This window comes from Schistocerca nitens, chromosome 9 (assembly GCF_023898315.1).
Source record: "Schistocerca nitens isolate TAMUIC-IGC-003100 chromosome 9, iqSchNite1.1, whole genome shotgun sequence".
Lineage (NCBI taxonomy): Eukaryota > Metazoa > Arthropoda > Insecta > Orthoptera > Acrididae > Schistocerca > Schistocerca nitens.
The window spans coordinates 493,641,614-493,664,142 of record NC_064622.1 but is presented as its reverse complement, the minus strand read 5'-3'; the positions used below and the strand labels follow the sequence as shown (position 1 = coordinate 493,664,142).

Genomic DNA, 22,529 nt, shown 5'->3' with positions numbered 1-22,529 from the left:
AATAAGGGCTTATGATTTTCCTGGAGAGCAATAAATTCACGAACTTTGTTAGAAATACCTCAACAATTTATTGATAAATATTTGATAGTCAAAATATTTTTACTCTGAATGCTGACTAATGTCCCTATTGACTGGCAAGTGTTCATAGGAGTATCTCAAACTACTTCCTAGCACTCCCCAACTACTCTGCTTCTTGAATAGCTGCTTCCTTTGTGTAGTACACCCCTGACCTATCAAAGGAGGCCTATAATTCACCACCGGATAACACAGTCTAGAAATCTGCAGCCTATACCATCGCAGAGTAAACAAAGCCTTTGGTTGAGATCCTCCGCTTGGGCTCAAACCAAAGAATCCCAATAAATTCAGGGAACAATGCTGCAAAATGCAATCACTGCTCGCAGCCCGCATGCTATGCTAGCAGCCTTCACTACCCCCTGCCAGCCGCCTGTATGAACTAAGGATGGCACCAGAACTCATGCGAAGGGCATTGTCAGTATCAATGTGAGCCACCACTTCTAGGCTACTGCACCCTTCTTGCTCGATAGCCACAGGAAAGCCACCTCCACATCTTGGATGAGGCCCCCTGGCAGACATAACAAGAACATGTTAGCTTTCTTTCCAGCGCTGAACACTATCTTCATAAGTGGCTCCATAGTGAGCCTAATGTTGGAGCTCCCAATAAGTAGCAAGCCTCTGTTTATGAGTACCCCCTTGGTCCATGCTAAAGAACAGCCACCTGTTCACTCAACGGAGCAAACAGGCGAGGCCAGATGGCCAGTCTCCATATGGCCCTCTGCCTCAAGCAGCATAAGCACGTTACATCCTACCACTCACCCTGCTGAGAGGTTGAATCCTCCACATTCGGTACAGCAGGAGATGCCTTGGCAACAGAGCCTACGGGTGAAACAAGCGACACATGTATCTGACATGATGCCCGATTCTCAGTCACTGCTACGCTCTGAGACAGCAGCGTTATGGTGGCAGACTGTAGCCAGAATCTGGCAGACTGTAGACAGAACCACATTTAAACTGTTCATGAACTGTGGTCAGCTCCTCCTGCATCCGCACACAGCATGGAAGACTAACTGAAGACGTAAACTGTAAAAGCTAATAGATAATAGGTATGCAACTTGGTACCCTCCTGATGCATCACCCGTAAATGCTGATGCCTTAATGAGCTGTGTAGTTGGTTGTTCGCAGGAAATGACAACTGAGCTGCAGACTTCTTGAATTTACATGTACAAAATGTAAGATTAAACCTCTTTTGACACCCGAGCACACGAAATTTAAGCATATAGACTACTAAGAAAACACACGAAAAGCTATATATGTAACTTGCTGACCTGATTTGTCACAGGTGACAGCTGAGGCCGGACTGAATGTCTATCTAGCCTGAACCAAATGGTCACTTGTCTTCAAAACAAACAAAGAAGCAACTACTGCACTACTGAGTGCCTCAATATACCCTTGCAAAACATGAGATTAAACTCAAATACAAAAACACACATGAAATTTAAGGAATGTAAACTACTAAGAAAAAACAGCAAGAGCTAAACATATTACTTGCTGTCCTGGAGATGTGTGACAAGTGACAACTGGAGGTGCACCAGTGCAGTAACAGTCTTAATTAAAACTGTTCTCTATGGCCCTTAACTAAAAATCTCAGGAAACACTTTTTAGTAGTACTTCAAATTCCCGAAAGTTGACTTTTTTATGTTCTTGTACACACTGCTTCAAAACCATTGAAAATGGAGAAATGAAATTTCACACACTGGTTTAAAACATACTTAACTAAGAAGCAGAGCATTCTTATGACTTAAATTTGAAAACAGGGGATTTTTTTCAAAAAGAAAAACTATGAGTCAATTATGGAAATTATTTACATCTACATCTACATCTATGTGATTACTCTGCCATTCATGCCTGGCAGAGGGTTCAATGAACCACCTTCAAGCTGTCTCTCTACTGTTCCACTCTCGAACGGCATGCGGGAAAAACGAGCACTTAAATTTTTATGTGTGAGCCCTGATTTCTCTTATTTTATCATAATGATCATTTCTCCCTATGTAGGTGGGTGCCAACAGAATGTTTTTGCAATTGGAGGAGAGAACTGCTGATTGAAATTTCATGAGATGATCCCGTCGCAAAGAAAAATGCCTTTGTTTTAATGATTGCCATTCCAATTCATGTACCATGTCTGTGACACTATCTCCCCTATTTCACGATAATATAAAACAAGCTGCCCTTCTTTGTACTTTTTCAATGTCATCCGTCAGTCCCACCTGATGCGGATGCCATACCGCACAGCAATACTCCAGAACAGGGAGGACAAGCGTGGTGTAAGCAGTCTCTTTAGTAGACCCGTTGCACCTTCTAAGTGTTCTGCCAACGAATCACAGTCTTTGGTTTGCTCTACCCACAATATTATCTACGTGATCGTTCCAATTTAGGTTATTTGTAATTGTAATCCCTAAGTATTTAGTTGAATTTACAGCCTTCAGATTTGTGTGATTTATCATGTAATCGAAATTTGACTGATTTCTTCTAGTACTCATGTGAATAACTTCACTCTTTTCCTTATTCAGGGTCAATTGCCACTTTTCGCACCATACAGATATCTTATCTAAATCATTTTGCAAGTCGTTTTGATCATCTGATGACTTTACAGGACTGTAAATGAGATAGATCAGGAACAATAGAGGGCCTAAACACTTCCTTGGGGAACACCAGATATTACTTCTGTTTTACTCAATGACTTTCTGTCTATTACTATGAACTGTGACTTTTCTGACAGGAAATCACGAATCCAGTCGCACAACTGAGGTGATACTCCGTAGGCACACAGTTTGGTTAGAAGACGCTTGTGAGGAATGATGTCGAAAGCCTTCTGGAAATCTAAAAATATGGAATCAATTTGACATCCCCTGTCGATAGCACTTATTACTTCATGGGTATAAAGAACTAGTTGTGTTTCACAAGAACAATATTTTCTGAAACTGTGCTGACTATGTGTCAATAAATCGTTCTCTTCAAAGTACTTCATAATGTTCGAGTACAGTATACATTCCAAAACCCTACTGCAAATCGACATTAGTGATATAGGCCTGTAACTCAGCAGATTACTCCTACTTCCCTTTTTGGGTATTGGTACGACTTGAGCAATTTTCCAGTCTTTAGGTATGGATCTTTCTGTGAGCGAGTGGTTATATATAACTGCTAAATATGGAGCTATTTTATCAGCATACTCTGAGAGGAACCTTACTGGTTTACAATCTGGACCAGAGGCCTTGCGTTTATTAAGTGATTTAAGCTGCTTTCTTACACCGAGGATATCTACTTCTATGTTTCTCATCTTGGCAGTTGTTCTTGATTGGAATTCAGGAATTTTTATTTCATCTTCTTTGGTGAAGGAGTTTTGGAAAACCGTGCTTTAGTGGCACTATCATCAGTGACTTCACCGTTGTTATCATGCAGTGAAGGTATTGATTGCGTCTTGCCACTGGTGTGCTTTATGTATGACCAGAATCTCTTTGGGCTTTCTGCCAGATTTCGAGACAGAATTTCGCTGTGGAAATTATTAAAAGCATCTCGCATTGAAGTACGCGCTATATTTTGAACTTCTGTAAAACTTTGTCAATCTTGGGGAACAATCCAATTAATAATTTATTCCGATTGTCAGGTATAACCTCTACCCATTCTATTTCACACAAACTATCTACTTCAATTTCGCTACAAGGCAATCTACTTCTGACAACAATAAATATTCCACCACCAACTGTATTTAATCTATCGTTTCTGAACACTGTTAGATTGTTTGAAAAAATTTCGGCTGAACTTATTTCCAGCTTTAGCCAGCTCTCTGTACCTACAACTATTTGAGCTTCAGTGCTTTCTATTAGTGCTTGGAGCTCTGGTTCTTTCCCAACACAGCTATGGCAATTTACAACTACAATACCAATCGTTTCTACCTGCCCACTTTTAGACGGATGTCCCTTCTGTGTTTCCCTGAGACCCCTCTAACCTAAAAAACCGCCCAGTCCCTTCTACACAGCCCCGCTACATGTGTAGCCGCCTACTGTGTGTAGTGGGCTCCTGAACTATTAAGCGGAACCTGGAAACCCACCACCTGATGGTGCAAGTCAAGGAATCGGCAGCCTACATGGTCACAGAACTGCCTGAGCCTCTGATTCAGACCCTCCACTTGGCTCGGCACCAAAGGACCACAGTTGGTTCTATCGACAATTCTGCAGATGGTGAGCTCTGCCTTAATCCCGGAAGCAAGACTGGCAGTCTTTACCATTTCTGCTAGCCACCTGAAACCAGACAGAATCTGCTCCAATCCAAAAAGACACACGTCACTGGTACTAACATGAGCCACCACCTGCAGTTGGCTGCACCCTGTACTCTTCATGGCATCCGGAAGCACCCTTTCCACATCCGGAATGACTCCCCCGGGAATGCACATGGAGTGCACACTGGCTTCTTTCCCCTCCTTGGCAGCCATGTTCCTAACGGGCCCCATTTTGCGCCTAACGTTGGAGCTCCTAACTACCAGCAAACCCACCCTCTGTGAATGCCCAGACCTTGCGGGCCGAGAAGCTTTCTCCGGAACAGGATGGACAACTGCATCCGGCTCAGAGACATCGTCAGCCACAGATAACGCCCGAAACCTGTTCGTCAAACGAACCGGGCAGGCCCTATGATCAGCCCCTCGGAAAGTTTTTCGCTGCCTGCCAGACTTTGGAATGATCTCCCACTCGACCACGGGTGAGGGGTGAATCCCAGTGCAGGCAGTACCCGGGGCGGTCACAGCAGTGGTCCGATCAGAGGACACATGGGATGTGCTCGACGTCCCTCGCATCCTCATGTTCTATCCCCCACGGTAACGCCACTTGGCAGCAGCCTCAAGCCGTGTGACGGAAGCCAAAGCAGCCTGGAGCTGTGAGAGAAGGGTCGCCAACTCAACTTGCATCTGTACACAACAATCACAGTTCCTATCCATTACTGCAGTCGCTCCTGTTTGAAGCTCGTAAAAATATGTAACAAGCGAACAGTGTACAACTATAATTTAAAAAAAATTGTGAAATGTATGGCAGCAACATCTTTTTAAAGGACTGCTTTAAAGATAATACTACCAAGAGTGTTCAGAAAAAATCAAACTTCTGTATTTTTTTAGAGATGTGTGTACCTACACTCTGTACATACAAGTAACATGATTTCCATCATTTCGAACACAAAATACATTGCTGACATTCATTGTCAACAACTCAGATGCCTCGCATCACAGTCCAAGAACAAATCCTTTGCCTCAAAGCCACATGATTTATACAGTTGTGGAATCAAAACGTTATCACAGTGCGGGTGGACTGTTGTAAATGGCAATCTCTGGTATGTGTCCATTGTGTTTATAAAACTTACAGAAAAATGCTACAAACTTATTCGTCAAGCCAATAAATATATTTATATACACTGATCAGTCAGAACATTATGGCCACTGGCACACTATCAATATAAACCCATCCAGACAATAGCAGCATCACCTGGAGGAATGACTGCTACTTAGAAACACACACAAGGTGTATGTAGTATGACTGCCAGTGCTGTCCACATGTAGAACGGGGAAGGCACACTATCCATCAGACTTTGACTGAGGGCAGATTGTGATGGCCCGGAGGCTTGGCACGAGCATTCTGCAAACTATACAACTTGTCAGATGTTCGAGGAGTGCTGCGGTGAGAGTCTCCAACACGTGGTGAAATCAAAGTGAAACCACGTCCAGATCTAGTGGGATTGGGCAGTCACCCCACATGTCGAACAGACTGGTAAAACAGGACAGGCAGAAAACTGTGGCACAACTAACATCTGACTTTAATGCTCAGCAGAGTACAAGTCTATCTGAACACATAATGCACCGATCACTCCTAACAATGGGTTTTCACAGCCAACAACCCACACATGTGCCAATGTTAACACTACGACATTGGCAACTATGACTGAAATGGGTGCGTGACGTTGTACGGTCTGACGAATCCCGATACCTTCTTCATTGTGCGTATGGGAGAGAGCGAATCTGTCATCTTACAGCCGAACAGCTCCTCGACATCTGTACTGCAGGATGGAAACAAGCTGGTGGTAGTTCCATTATGCTCTGGTGAACATTCATGGTTTTAGTGGAGCTTGTTCAAGGCACTACGACTGCCACAGAGTATCGTACATTGGTTGTGGGTCACGTACATCCCGTACATCCCTTCATGACGATCATGTCTCCCGATGGCAGTGGCATTTTTCAAGAAGATAATGCACCTTGTCACAAGGCCAAGAGAGTGATGGAGTGGTTTGAGGAACACAGTGTCAAGTTCCAAGTGGTGTGCTGACCCCCCCCCCCCCCCCCCCCCAACTCGCCAGATCTGAACTCAAACAAACACATTTGAGATGTGACTGAATGTGTCGTCAGAGCTCACGGTCCCCCGTCCCTGTGTGCAGATGTGGGACCAATTCCCTCCAGCAACCTACCAAGGTCTAATTTCTTTCATGCCACAATGCATCACCGCTGTTATCTGCGCCATAGGTGGACATAGCAGAAGGTTCGTTAGAGTATAGAGTAAAAATCTGAAGTAAATCAGTCAAGAACTTTCCAACATATTTGCCCTTTGCAACGCACTATAAAAAGAAGGGAAAAAAGACATATCATGAAAGATTTATTCAAATGGAACAGAAACCTGTAGACGTGCTGTACACAGACAGATAAACAAATCATTACAATTTCCAAAAAACTGGATGGTTCATTGATGAGAAAGAGCTCCACAAACCATGCAAGTCAGTAACATGCTGTTCCACCTCCAGTCCTTATGTAAGCAGTTATATGGTTTGGCATTGATTGACAGAGTTGTTGTATGTCCTCTTGAGGGATATCATGATGAATTCTATCCAACTGGCATGGTAGATCATCAAAATCCTGAGGTGGTTGGAGGGCCCTGCCCATAATGTTCCAAACATTCTGAACTGCGGAGAGATCTGGCTACCTTGCTGGCCAAGGTGGGGTTTGTCAAGTAAAAAGACAAGTAGTAGAAACTCTCATTGTGTGTGGACAACAGCGGTGGGATACCAGCCTGATAGTCAACAACCATACGGCCCAACAATCAGGATTGATGGTCTGGAGTGCCATTTCATTTCATATCAGGATCACTTTGGTTGTCATCTGGTGCACCCTTACAGCACAGCAAGACGTCGATAATATTCTACACAGTGTTTTGTTACTCTTCACGGCACGTCGTCCTAGGCTAAGAATTCAGCAAGATAATGGCTGTCTACACATGGTAAGAGTTTCTATTGCTTGTCTTCATGCTGGGTAAACCCTATCATGGCCAGCAAGGTAGCTGGATATCTTCATACTGAGAAAGTTTGGAGCATTATGGGCAGGCTCTCCAATCGTCTTGGTATCTTGACAATGTAACATAGAAGTTGGACAGAATTTGGCATGATATCCCTCAGGAGGACATCCAACACTCTACCAATCAATGCCAAACCAAATAACTGTTTGCACAAGGGCCAGAGTTGGACCAATGTGTTCCTGGCTTGCTCAGTTTGTGAAGCTCTCTTTCTCTTGAATAAATCAACCAATTTGCCTGACACTGTGGTCATTAGTTTGTCTGTAAATGTACATCAAATCCTGCAATCTCTGTTCGAATCAGTTAACTCCTTTGTGATGCTTTTTTGTTTTGAGTATGTGACCTAAGAGTCATGGGTTGGTGTTACAGCAGTAATTTGCAATTTCATTTTTGCAGTGTGTAGCTGGAGTCAGACCAAACAAATACTGCCCATCACATGTTTCAAGCAAAGTCCAGTATCAATGAAAGGCATTGGCTTGTTTCCCATTACAAACAAAACTATTTTTAAAGTGGAATTTTATGGACCTGCACTGATTGCTATTGCTATGCAGCAGTGCTGGTAAGTCACTGCTGGAGTATTGGTTACTGTTCATGTTTTACTGTCTCCATTAATCAATTTCGATAAAAGAAATATGCACTGCACTAATCTGGGGTTGCTCTATCGGACAGGCACATAAAATTCTGCTTTAAAAATAATTTTGTTTATAAGGGAAACAAACTGACACTGTCCGTTGACATTGGACATCAGATGAAAGATGTTGTGAGTAGTATTTGTTTGTGCTGACTCCAGCTACACATTGCAGAAAGAAGGTAGCAAATATCTGCAAAAATATCACACAAAAAGTGCCCAATTACTCCAACGAGGGACCCCAGAATGTGTCTGTACTGTATTTGAACTTGCAGCAGGATATTAGTAAGTTTTGTACATAAATAGCACTTGCATCACCTAAATGTGCTTGAACTAAGGTACTGGATCACTTCTTTTGTTTACCTATGCAAAACTCCCATTTATGGAGAACCTCTATCTAAGGAAAAAATATTTGGGTCCTCACATTTGTTAAAGAAGATTTTACTGTAGTTATGTGTCTTTTACATAAGGATCATGAGGACAAGATTAATCACAGCATGCACAAAGGTATGCCTGTGCTCCATATGTGAATGGAACAGAAAGAAACCCTAATAAACAGTAAAATCGGATTTACCCTTTGCCATGCACTTTACAGTGGTTTGCAGAGTAGAGATGTAGATGCAGATTTCTACTCTGACATTTCATCATTGGAGAAATAATTTTCATACATATTACAATAGACAAAACTTTAAATGAAAATATGCAACACTTACTTCTCGAGATCTCATTAGATATCTTACAAGCCGTCCACGCAAAACAGCTAAGGTTTGATTGTCAAAATCGGGAGGACTAATACCAGTTACTGAGTCTACAAGAACTTGCCAGTTTCCCATCTCATTCTCCAGAGAACGGATTTCTTTCTTAATCAACCTGTAGTGACAAACACACAGTGTAAGTATAAATCACTATCCAAACATTAAATTATGGAAAATCAGTTTTGTCTCCGTGACAAAAATGACAATGAATCAATCACTGTATGTGTTTTTAAAAATTTATAATACTTAAATCTGAACAATTGAGCCAATAATGAAAATATAAATATTACTAAGGGTAAATAGGCAGGAACATAATTATTAGCACTTAACAAGGCTACTTCAGGAGGTGTAAAACATGGAGAGTGATGCACAAACCAAGCAAAAGAAGAAAGAATTATCAATGTAACTACAGAATATATAAGGAACTTAAGCAATATCAATAAGATATGCAGAAACGAATAAATGTTTCTTATTATTTTTTTAAATAATAGAAACTGTTATGTAAGCATGCTGTTCCTATTTTGTCTTGAAGTTTTTTTTTTCTCTCTACTCCAATTTTATTTATTTACTGTTCAATTTTTACTATTTACATTACATTACAACCATGCTGTCAAAGATGTTATTTACTGTATGTTTCTGCTTCAACCTAGATGTGTAACTTCTCTCTCAAAGTTATTTACAAATATCGTAACTTCTCTGGTGACACTACTCAGTAAATGCTTGAAGATGGCCTTGTAAGCCGAATACTGGCTAACACAATAAAAGTAATACTGTACAACAAAAGCAAACTAGTGCTTTTCACTTATTATTCTTAATGCTTTATGCCTTGTTTCTTTCCCTTTAGAAGTAATTCTTCGTACAATTTTTAACTCAGGAATTTGTATGTTTTCATGCACAGTAACTGCAGTGTAATGAGTTTTACTGTTGTGGGTTTAATTTCTTACAGTAAATGGATTCAATAACATGTGTGAATACCTTGCAGTGCAAGCTCCATAACAATGCAGGCACACAGCACATTTTAAGGTCCACTTATGGATTCATGGTGAACTTGATGCTGATCGAAAGTGATGTTTGAGCTATTCAATTAGATTGAAACTAATGAACTGTCTATTTTTTGAAGGTAGCCAGAGTGGGAGGAAGTTGCTAATGTTAGTCTCAGCAAATGCCTACAGGACTGCCTAATTGCTATTTCACAGATTTAGCACAGAGGAACCATATTCACTTCATAACTCTTCCCCTGACATGTGGGTCCTATGTGATGAACAAAACTCAAATTCGTACGGTTGACGGTCAGGTCAAATTTCTTAGATACGTTTACATAGAGAAGAAGCTTGGTGTTCACAAAGAGGGCACCCATGACCATTATCACAGTTCTCCCAGCAATTTGCAGATGCAATGAATAAAATAGAAAATAATAATGTAGAGTGCACTGGTCTACACCAAAATTAGAGCTAAAACTCACACTGCAATCATATTACAAGATATGCACGGGACACCAGAGCTAACAAGAAGCATCTGGGGGAAGGTATCTCAGCTTAGAAGTGGTAACCGAGTTTCACGACAGAATATTAAAGATAACAGTTCAGTTGTTAATTGTACAAAATTTGGCATCCCAGGAGTTCAAAAATTAAAATTTCTAGCTAAGTGTATCATCTTACATGAAGATTATGTAGCATAAGTGATTGAAATTGAAGGGAATTATAAATAATTTAGTGGAATGATTCAGGACCACATGCGGAAATAGGTGCACTATCAGAGGATTGCCAAACATCTACAACAATATTACCAATTTTTAGCTGTGCTATGGACAGCTACGTAACAAAATATTTGTCGTACCTGCCTTATAAGAGCACTCTGAATGGACTGGCGAGCATGTCTAGTTTTTTTTGCAGTGTTATCTCCTGATACTTTCTAATGTCACGTATTCTGCATGTCGAAACAGCTAATGAATGAATTTTTTGCATTATGGAATAATGTTGACAATTACAACTAAAAATATCCGTTGGTGCAAAGCAAAGGTTTTATTAGAATTTTGTTACTGAATTCCATTCTGGCAATTTCCAGAGAGTGAGAGAGAGAGAGGGAGAGAGAGAAGGGGGGGGGGGGGGGGGGCGGCATGACAACCGTAAAGTGATACAAAATAAGTAGTCCAGTGAGATCTGAACCAATAAATATTCTTTCCTTAATTAACGAAAAGAGCTTGGCAGCAAGGAGCAAGTGTGATAGTATTTTGTCTAGCTCTGTTGGTAGTTAATGTAGACAGTACACAACATAAAATTCAAAATCAGTTGAAACTGAAGTGTGGAATTATATTCCTACAGTCTAAAGATTAAATTTAAGAGAATATTATGAGAATTTAGCAGGATGACTCGGCACCAATCCCGAAAGTGAGTGAACAATCACAAGGTGCCAAAGGTCGTCAGCAACATTGCCGAGTCTCAACTGCTTGACCAATATGAAGAACTTCACAGACAGCTCATAATGTCCTCACTGGTATCCACAGCCTGCTCCAGCCAGCCCTCAGTGGAGCTACACTACCAGATGCCAGTCCAAGAGACAGCTACAAACTGACGGTAGATAACACAAGTGAAAAATACGAATGAGTTGCACCCTTGCACTGTTCGGCTTGCAGTGAATTAACTTATTTTAACTAGATACAAAATAATAAATCAAATTTTGGATTCACAGGGAAAAATTGAATGTATGACTGCTGAAGTAGAAACAGAACAGACAAATGTACAGTTGTGCACTTCCATACGTTTCTCATTCCCAGGTCTACCATAGGTAATGCATACTAACAAGCTTGATCATCGTTTCCACGATTTATCCTGTATTTTTTGATGCCGAGATGATGAACAAAATACAGATTCGGGTCGTCGATTGTTGCTTTGAGCCTCTTTGGGCACTGTTTCTTGTTTTGTTGGTGATGTAACACGGCATTCACAATGCGGGTGACTGTTGCTACTCCTGTGAGGTTGCCAGGAAACATGTGACACAGTGTTAACATACGTCACGTAACTTGTGGTGGTTAGCATAGCAAAAGAAAGTGATATGATGCAGGTTTTGCAGAAAGATTGAAACTGATTTCAAAAGAATTTACCATTTTAGTAAGGGAGCACTTTACAGTGCTGCAGAGAACACTCTCCGGTTGCCATAATTGTAGCTGAAGTAGACAGGTCGCAACACAAAAAGTGAGAGTTGGTCTAGCTTATGCGTGAAACGACCTTTATGGAATAAAATAGTTTACTTTACTAATGCAGTGTGATACCTTAGGTGGGAATTATTCAGAACATTTCATTGACATGGTAGGGAAAAGCCACGTGAATTTAGCAGGATCAATCAGTCCCACACCTGAAAATCACTTTCATGACAACAGAGTTGCAAAACAGTGTCCCTGCTAAAGTGTTGCAAAATCTTGATCAAATTAAAGTTAGTCATAAATTGAATGGGACCTCATGTAGCAAGATATTTTATCGATTCTTATTACACCTCCATAGTAATTCCCATAGGAATATGCTGTTATTTTTGCACTAACGACACCCTTAGGAGCAATCTGGTGGTAAATCGGGAGGAAACTGTACCAACATGAGGGCAGTGTGTCAACACAGCCCATGGTCAAGATGGTACACATGCTGCTCTCATTATTGGTTTATTTTTGTCAGTCTGAAGTTACTGAAAACTGAAAGGCTCTTACACAAGATGCTGTTCGCATTTACTGGCAAAGCTACCTGAGTGACTACCCAATAAACATTATGTGTAGATGAAAGCTGTCGTTCTTTTGATGTATATATGTAAACGGGAGGGCAATAAACTGTAGTGGAATTAAGCCAGGTGATGCAGAGGGAGTTTTGCATGTAGGCAGCAAAATACCTGATGGTGGCTGAAGAAAAGCAGATAAAAAATCTAGACTGACACAAGTGAGAACAGCCTTTTTCAAAACATAAGTATGCTGATATCAAAGATAAATTTCACTGTTAGGAAGACTTTACTGAAAGTATTTGTCTGCCTTCCTGCTGTTATTTAATGGTGTATGTTGTTGTCAGTACCCATAAGCATTACCCATGATCAGAGTAACAGAAATAGGATAACCACTCACAGGGGTATTGTTCAGCTTTTCTACTGGCCACACCATGTATCTGAAACCTGCAGAGCACAGTGTCTCACTGTCAGGCTAGACTGGACACCTTTACTGTCTATTAACACAGTACAACATGAAAAGAAACAAAGTGCTACCAACTTCTTATCTATAGATGTGAAGTCGAGAAACCACCCCAGCACTGTCAGACTATTTTAGATAATTTGGATGACTATATTGTTGCTGATTTATTTATCTCTTATGCTTATATGCTGTGTTCAACAATCTAACAAAAAGGTGCCATTTAGTATGCGATGTACTATTGCAAATGAATTAGCCTATCATGATAATGTTACAAAAAAGTCTTTTTGTATATAAAACAAACTATTCCACATTGTCACAAATTAACAGGATATTACACACCTTTGGCTTGAGTTTGGTTTGTCTCTACATTCACATTCATACTGAAGCAGCATTACAAGACTGCCAAAAAAGTATACAAACGTAGCAGTAGAGGTAGATGTGAAACAAAATCCAGCTAACAAATCATTCTATGCCACAATAAGTCAATAAAAATGAAAGGAGCTGAAAAAGTAGACACTAAGAAGTGTGCAATTCATCAAGTTTTTCGTCTTTAGATTTACAGGGTAGAGAATCTAAAGTAGCGACAGAACTTATGGGAGAGAAGAAGTTGTCCTAAAATTTCTTTACTGATTGTCGATCTGCCTGCTGGCGGTTCTTTCACGGAAGGGGTCAGATTCTTGCCTCCAGCAAGATTAGGACCTAAAATTAACGCTCTCTTCCGCTTGAAGAGCAAACACTTTCCAACTAAGGTAACATATAAATGCTTCTAACAGTGCTTTATTATTGTCCAGTCACAGCTAAGACAGCATTTGCATTGTAAATGGTGAAGTAAGCTGCAGTTTCTGTTGGAACAATCTTCATGGACACAACAATTTGCTACCTCTACATCATCCCTTCAGTGAGAATAATGCAAAATATTTAATCTAAATGACAAGACAATATGAGTGAATTGACCAGGGTAAGTAATTAGACAGTCACATAGTTGCCAAACATGTTCTACAATGTTGCCAGTTCTCCATCAAACTACCGACAGGCAGAATACAGCTGCTCAGCCAATGTGAATCTTTAACTGGCTGGCATGAGGAAAGATTGCATGTCAAAGACATGCCAGTGCCAGCTGTAGAATTTCTTAGCATAGTCCAATGAGTTTTATTTACATTTCTGTAATTATGATTTGTATCTAATGTGTAGTTTCAAATAATATTCAGATACACTTACTGCAACTCTAATATCATAAATAAACAGCAGGGAAAATTAGTTCCGTGGTTCCCCTCCTCTGTGGCTGTTGTAGGTATTTTCTGTTTTTCCATTTTAACTAAACTGCTAACAGAAAAACTAATTCACTGGAAGTGATTCGCTTTTGTAGAATTGCCAGATACAATTAACTTTTGTATTCGCTAATTGAATGTCATAATTAAGTTGCGTCAAACCTATAGTTTCAAGTCACTAAATCAAATTGTGCAAGGGAATTTTTCACAGTGTCTGGGAAAACATGACTCAAAAGCTTTGAAGATAACTAAATTAGTGAATCAGCGAAGTGGAAGCTCGACACCTGATTCAGGTGACCTGAAAGGAGAAGCAGTTGTGATGAGAATCAGAAACAAGGAACAGAAGGAGCTGACATTAACGTTTTCAAGATACTCACGGTGTTTTTCAACTTGTCTCCTGAGCCAGTTGCTCATCAGTTCTTGCTCAACTGAAAAGTTGAGTGTCACTTAAATAGAGTGAAACCAGAAGGACAAATAGGCATGGATTTTAGACATCTCACTTTTTACGCGACTGTGGAATAAGTTAAACATTGGGAAGGCAATGAATTTTGAAAATGAGGTTGAAATAAATTAAACATCTCAAGAATGAAAACCACAGCATACTAACAGCACAGTTCTAATTTTTTGTGCTCTTTGTCAAATCCAATGTAATGGTGGTTTTTTTTCCCTTTTGTTGTCATGGAAGTATCATAGGTCAGTGACACCAGTATTTTTGTAGCATCAGGAAATGCTATGGAATTATTTACAAAATAATGAAGCATTACAAACATAATTAAATTAGATTAATCATTGCAAACGTGATACAACCCTAAGAGCCAAATGGTAATTGAAAATGAAAAATCATATAGAGTCTAGTATATAAATTTTTGCTTTGAATTTTCTTTTGTACTTTAAGATGACCAGTGTATTCCACACAATGATATTTATAATAAAAATGTTCAAAGCATAGAAAAAATTGATGAAGCACCAGCAATGTCCAAAGGCACATATGCCACAGACACATTCATTAAGAAAATGGAAAATCCAGGATGGGACGTAATAATATTATGAAAAGGATAGTTGATACTCACCACAACAGCCAGAAACTGCAGTCATGTGCATGTGTGTTTGTTTGTTTGTTTGTTTGTTTGTTGTGTATGCCCGACGATGACCTTGTTGGCTGTAAGCTCACTTTCTAATAGTCTTTTTGTTGTGCCTAAGTGCGACTCAGCATCTTCACTATATAGTGAGTTGCACCTATGCTTTTCATAATATAGGCACATTTTTTAACCTTGTGGTGCATAGTGTACACTACAGTGGACAGATGTTAATGGTCGCTTCTTAGGTATTCTATCAGTCCTGAGGCTGCAAATGCCCACAGTTCACTGCAATGGGCACTCCCTACTAGTGTTGTGTCCTGCATGCATTTGCAGCCTCATGACTGATTGGAAACAGCAGAGAATTGACCATTAAAAGTTGTCCACTGCAGTGAAATTGATGCACCACGGGGTTAATGTGATTATTTAGGTGAAAAGCAGCTTAGGTAACGTTCTAGTTACCTCATGATCTGGTGATAATTTCATAGCAGACCAAGCGTATCAATGCCTTTTCTTGAAAGCTGGGGCCTTCAATCATTTTTGGATATAGGGGCATATTTTATTAACTTCAATGCTTCTAATTGGAATTTTCCTTTGCTGTGTGTTGAAAATAGGGCACTTTTGTATCGGGCGGGTGTAATTCTTCACCTTTTAGTAAAAGCACACGTCATAGGGTATGCAGAACAGCATACATTTAGGTGGAATTGCTTTTTATGAACACATTGATATCCCGATTTCATTGACAACAAGGCCATCGTATAAGAAGGGATAGCTTTGCCCATTCTCAGTGTCAGTAGTGAACAGATACGGCTAAATTGTTATGTAAGGTCACAAAACTTTGTCCAAAATTGGATGACAATTACCTTTGTGAGCTTTCCAGATTTTGTAACTGTTACGCGCACATTATAATGCCATTGCATTGGCTATTCACACGCTGTTGGACCCGAGCGCCACATCCACCACCCGTTTCTTGGAGACAAGCACAAACTGTTATTACCAGTTTTTTGTAAAGTGTTAATCTGTACTGGGCTGTCTATGTGTGACAAGCTCACAAACAGGAAACAGCTATTGTGATGGTGGATCCAGGTGCCAAGATGATGATCGATTCGACATAAATATTAAATGATCGATTCGTGTTTGTTCGATCTTCTTGAAGAAACTAGAAACAATGGACATGTGGTTGCTACACGAGTGTTGTGGCAGTGCACAATGGTTACAGCAGCCTTTGGCCCCGGTAGCTGAGTGGTCAGCACGACAGAATGTCAATCCTGAGGGCCCGGGCTCGATTCCCGACTTGGTTGGAGATTTTCTTCACTCAGGGACTGGGTGTTGTGTTGTCCTAATCATCACCACTTCATCCCCATCAAGACGCAAGTCGCCGAAGCGGCGTCAAATCGAAAGACTTGCGCTCAGCGAACGGTCTTCCCAATGGGAGGCCCTAGTCACACGACATTTACAACTGTTTATTGTCCATGTTTCACTTCCATACATGGCTACACTACATACAAATACTTTGAGAAAAGACTTCCTGACACCTAAATCTATATTCAATGTTAACCAATTTCCCTTCTTCAGAAATGATTTTCTTGTCACTGCCTATTAGTTGCATTGAGAGGATATAAGATGTTAACTACTTTGACCATCATCAGTTATTTTTCCGCCCAAATAGGAAAACTCATCTGCTGTAGTGTCTTATTTCCTAATATAATTCCCTCAGCATCACATGATTTAATACGATTACATTTCATTATCCTTGTTTTGCTTTTGTTGATGTTCATCTTACATCCTCCTTTCAAGACACTGTCCATTCCATTCAACTGCTCTCCCAGGTCCCTTGCTGTATCTGACAGAATTACAATGTCATCTGCAAACCTCAAAGTTTTTGTTTCTTCTCCATGAATTTTAGCTTCTTCTCCAAATTTTTGTTTCGTTTACTGCTTGCTCAATATGCAGACCGAATAACATTGGGGATAGGCTACAACCCTGCCTCCCCCCTGCGGGTTCCGGGGTAAGAATAGGCCCGCGGTATTCCTATCTGTCGTTGGCATTTATGTGATAGTCCCCTGTCGGGTTTGACCTCCATCTCTCAAAATTCTTCCGAAGAGCGAGCCGATTGGGAAAGGGCGCCTTACTTGGTGCATTGTTTCCATCGTGCCTTGAGACCTTATGCCAGCTTATTCGTTGTTGCACTGCAGTCCTGCCCGCTCTCCATCTCTTGGGCATGGATACGTTCCTGCGTGTATTTTCTGCCATGCCATGTGCAGAGCCGCTTTCTGCACTGACGACGAACATGGACTACTTGTCACCTAATATCCAGCATTGTAGCCAGTACGTTGTGGTGGATCCGCCATGTACCCTGTTGGTCATAGCCTCCTGACAACACAGGGATCGCTCTGCTGATGCCTGCACTGTTAACTCCCCACATATGCCAAGGAGTAGATGCCTATCTTCCCGGGGTATCGGGACTCCAGGCAATGGCCATCTTGCCAGGTGGCCCTTGCTGAGGCTGGGTGGCGCCCGTGGGGAGGGCCCTTGGTCAAAGTGGGTGGCATCAGGGTGGATGACCCGCAATGAAGCATGGTACATGATCTCTCGCTGGTGGCCTGCCGCCAGCAGTCTCTAGTGTTCTCAGGCTCAATGTAACGCTCTGAAATACGATCCCAAAATGTTCCCCTCCCTGGCCACACTGTGGGAGGAGCGTAAGTCTCGGGATGGCAGTGGCAGTTATTCGCTCCGGTTCCTAGTTTGTACGAGAGCCGATGGGGAGTCTTTCATGTCCACAAGCGCTCCAGTTGCAGGTTCGAATCCTGCCTTGTGCATGGATGTGTGTGATGTTCTTAGGTTAGTTAGGTTTAATTAGTTCTAAGTTCTAGGGGACTGATGACTGCAGATGTTACGTCTAATATGCTCAGAGCCCCTTTTGTCCCTCTACAAACACCTTTAGAGGCAGGTGCTGTTTGGGTGTGGACGCCTCAGGCTGTTGCTGTCTGCAGTCTCTATCTTCCACCGGATGGTGATGTCCCACAGCTTATCCTGGCTGCGCTCATAGCTCAGTTGCCGCTCCCTTTTCAGTTACTGGGCGACTTCAAGGCCCATAACCCTCTGTGAGGTGGATCAGTGGCAACAGGCCGAGGCGCCACTGTTGAGCATGTGTTGGCACAGCTCGACCTTTCCCTGTTAAATGATGGTGCCTTCACACATTTCAGTGTGGCACATGGCACGTACTCAGCCATCGACCTTTAGATCTGCAGCCCTAGCCTCTTACCATTTGTCCAATGGAGTGTGCACGATGACTTGTGCAGTAGTGACCACTTCCCGATCTTTCTGTGACTGCCACAGCGTCCCTCTTCTGGGCGAACCTCCAGATGGGCTATGAATAAGGCTGACTGGGACTTGTTCTCCTCCATTGCCACTATTGTGCCTCTGCCATTCCCTGTTCTTCTGGGTCCCCTCGGCGGAGGAGTGTGCCTTGGTGGTTGCCCGATATTGCTGAGGTGATTAAAGATTGCAGGCAGGCGCTCCAGCGTCACAAGCGGCATCCCTCGTTGGAACACCTCATCGCCTTTAAACAGCTCCGTGCGCGGGCCCGCCGCATCATTCTCCTACACAAGCAGAAGTGCTGGGAACGGTATGTCTCCACCATTGGCCTTCATATCTCTCAATCGCAGGTTTGGGCCAAAATTAGGCGACTCTATGGCTATTGGACCCCTGTCAGCGTCCCTGCCCCCTCACTGAATGGAGCAGTTTGTACTGACTCTGACATAATTGCAAACCGCTTAGCAGACCATTGTGCTCTCAGTTCCACTTCTGCAAATTACCCACTGGCCTTCCGCTCTGTGAAAGAGCGGTTGGAATGTCGGAGCCTTTCATTTCACACGCGCCAACCTGAATCCTACAATGTTCCGTTCAGTGAGTGGGAATTCCACAGTGCCCTAGCCGCTTGCCCTTATAAGGCTCCTGGGCCATATCGCATCCACTCTCAGATGCTAAAACACCTCTCGGCAGGCTGCCAGCGACACCTCCTAGACCTTTATTACCGTATCTGGGTCGAGGGTGAGTTCCCGTCGTAATTGGTGGGAAAGCATAGTAATCCCCGTTTTGAAACCTGGCAAGAACCCACTGGAGGTGGACAGCTACCATCCCATTAGCTTCACCAATGTTCTTTGCAAGTTGCTCGAACGCATGGTGAGCTGGCGGTTGAGTTAAGAAGTGCTGCAATGTGACATGGCGTTGACTTGACTAATGTCTGAAGCAGTGCTGAAGGGAACTGACACTACGAATCCAGCAGGGCTGTCCATAAATCCGAAAGAGTACAAGAAGGTGGAGATCTCTTCTGAACAGCACGTTTCAAGGTATCCCAGATATGCTCAATAATGTTCATATCTGGGGAGTTTGGTGGCCAGCAGAAGTTTTTAAGCTCAGAAGAGTGTTCCTGGAGCCGCTCTGCAGTAATTCTGGATGTGTGGGGGTGTCCCTTCTCCTCCTGGAATTGCCCAAGTCCATCGGAGTGCTCAATGGACATGCATGGAAGCAGGTGATCAGACAGGATGCTTAGGTACACGTCACCTGTCAGAGTCGTATCTAGGCATATCAGGGGCCCCATATCTCTCCAACTGCACATGCCCCACACCATTACAGGGCCTCCACCAGATTGAACAGACCTCTGCTGACATGCAGGGTCCACAGATTCATGAGGTTGTCTCCTTATCCATACACGTCCATCCGCTCGATACAATTTTAAACCAGACTCATCTAATCAGGCAACATATTTCCAGTAATCAACAATATAATGTTGGCGTTGGCAGGCTCAGGCAAGGCCTAAAGCTTTGTGTCATGCAGTCATCGAGGGTACACATGTGGACCTTCAGCTCCAAAAGCACATACTGATGATGTTTCGTTGAACGGTTCACAAGCTGACACTTGTTGATGTCCCAGCATTGAAATCTACAGCAACTTGCGGAAGGGTTGAACTTCTGTCATGTTGAACGATTCTCTTCAGTCGTCATTGGTCCTGTTGTTCCAGGATATTTTTCCAGCCGCAGCAATGTCAGAGATTTATTGTTTTCCTGGATTTCAGATACTCACAGTACACTCATGAAATGGTCATACGGGAAACCCCCCAGTTCATTACTACCTTGGAGGTGCTGTGTCCCAATGCTAATGTGCCGACTATAACACCGTGTTCAAACTCACTTAAATCTTGATAATCTGCCATTGTAGCAGCTGTAACCGATCTAAAAATGCGCCAGACACTTACTGTCTTATACAGATAATGCCGACCACAGTGCCGTCTTCTGCCTGTTTACATCTCTCTGTATTTGAATACGCATGCCTATACCAGTTTCTGTGGGGCTATGATGTATACGGTGTGTGATGATTAAGCCAATTTAATAACATTTGGAAAACTTAATTATTTTGTAAATATTCCAAAGCAATCCTTCATGTCACAAAAAGACTGATGTCACTGATATCTTATACTTCCATGACAACAAAAGGAAAAATATAACCCGATTACATTGGATTTGAACACAGAGCACAAAAAATTGAAACTGTGCTGTTAGCATGATTTGGGTTTCATCTTGAAATGTTTAATTTATGTCAACCTCATATTCAAAATTCATTGCCTTCCCAATGTTTAACTTATTCCACAGTCATGTAAAAAGTGAGATGTCTAAACTCCATGCCTATTTGCCCTTCTGGTTTCACTCTATTTAAGTGACACTCAACTTTTCAGTGGAGCAAGAACTGATGAGCAACTGGCTCAGGAGACAAGTTGAAATACACCGTGAGTATCTTGAAAACGTTATTAAGATTTTCCAATAGCATCCAAGTGAAATGAAATTACCGTTAATGTTGTCCATGAATCAGATCCAACTGCAAGTGCTTCAGTGTTTGAAAAAATAGCTGTTTGTTTTAACAATTACACCTTTATAATTCACATATGAATGTTATGATAGCCTAAAGGGCTTATTAGAGTAGGATAACAGAAATAAACTACGAGCAAAATGTACCAACTGCGACATATCCCATAGAAATTCCATCCCATGCTCATGTAGAGTAACCTCTTCTCATTGCTTTGATTCCTCTGTCTTAAGCTGACTGAAAACTGAAAAGCTACTTTTCACTATTATTGAAAAAGCATCACCAGGGGTTATATTTTAATTATTGTGGGTAGACGATACTTTGCGGATCTTTCTTTTTTTATGGACTGAATGACGGTTTCACTTAAGAATGATGAGTTTGACACATTACTGTCAGCTCTTTTTGTTTTGTGTTTCAGAGTCTCATCACAACTGCTTCTCCTTTCAGGTCACCTGAATCAGGTGTCGAGCTTCCACTTCGCCGATTCACTAATTTAGTTATCTTCAAAGCTTTTGAGTCATGTTTTCCCAGACACTGTGAAAAATTCCCTTGCACAATTTGATTTAGTGACTTGAAACTATAGGTTTGACGCAACTTAATTATGACATTCAATTAGCGAATACAAAAACTGACAAACAGTATTATGTTGTCTTTTCTTTTGTGTTATTACATACTGCAAGTGGCGACAATGCAAGCATTCATAAGGATAACTATTTCAAGTGTATAATAATAACATGAATGTTATCTGCTCATAATGTTAATTGTATCTGGCAATTCTACAAAAGCGAATCACTTCCAGTGAATTAGTTTTTCTGTTAGCAGTTTAGTTAAAATGGAAAAACAAAAAATACCTACAACAGCCACAGAGGAGGGGAACCACGGAACTAATTTTCCCTGCTGTTTATTTATGATATTAGAGTTGCAGTAAGTGTATCTGAATATTATTTGAAACTACACATTAGATACAAATCATAATTACAGAAATGTAAATAAAACTCATTGGACTATGCTAAGAAATTCTACAGCTGGCACTGGCATGTCTTTGACATGCAATCTTTCCTCATGCCAGCCAGTTAAAGATTCACATTGGCTGAGCAGCTGTATTCTGCCTGTCGGTAGTTTGATGGAGAACTGGCAACATTGTAGAACATGTTTGGCAACTATGTGACTGTCTAATTACTTACCCTGGTCAATTCACTCATATTGTCTTGTCATTTAGATTAAATATTTTGCATTATTCTCACTGAAGGGATGATGTAGAGGTAGCAAATTGTTGTGTCCATGAAGATTGTTCCAACAGAAACTGCAGCTTACTTCACCATTTACAATGCAAATGCTGTCTTAGCTGTGACTGGACAATAATAAAGCACTGTTAGAAGCATTTATATGTTAC

At 41.5% G+C, this 22,529-nt stretch overlaps 1 protein-coding gene across 3 annotated transcripts in view; it reads right to left on the bottom strand.

The window, feature by feature from the left end:
- LOC126203935 (microspherule protein 1) overlaps positions 1 to 22,529 on the bottom strand; it is a 354,642-nt gene that overhangs the window by 261,072 nt on the left and 71,041 nt on the right. For all 3 annotated transcript variants that reach the window (XM_049938332.1, XM_049938331.1, XM_049938333.1), the window contains one exon: positions 8,730 to 8,886. In XM_049938332.1, the coding sequence (XP_049794289.1) occupies positions 8,730 to 8,886 (157 nt within the window). The remainder of the gene's footprint in view (positions 1 to 8,729; positions 8,887 to 22,529) is intronic.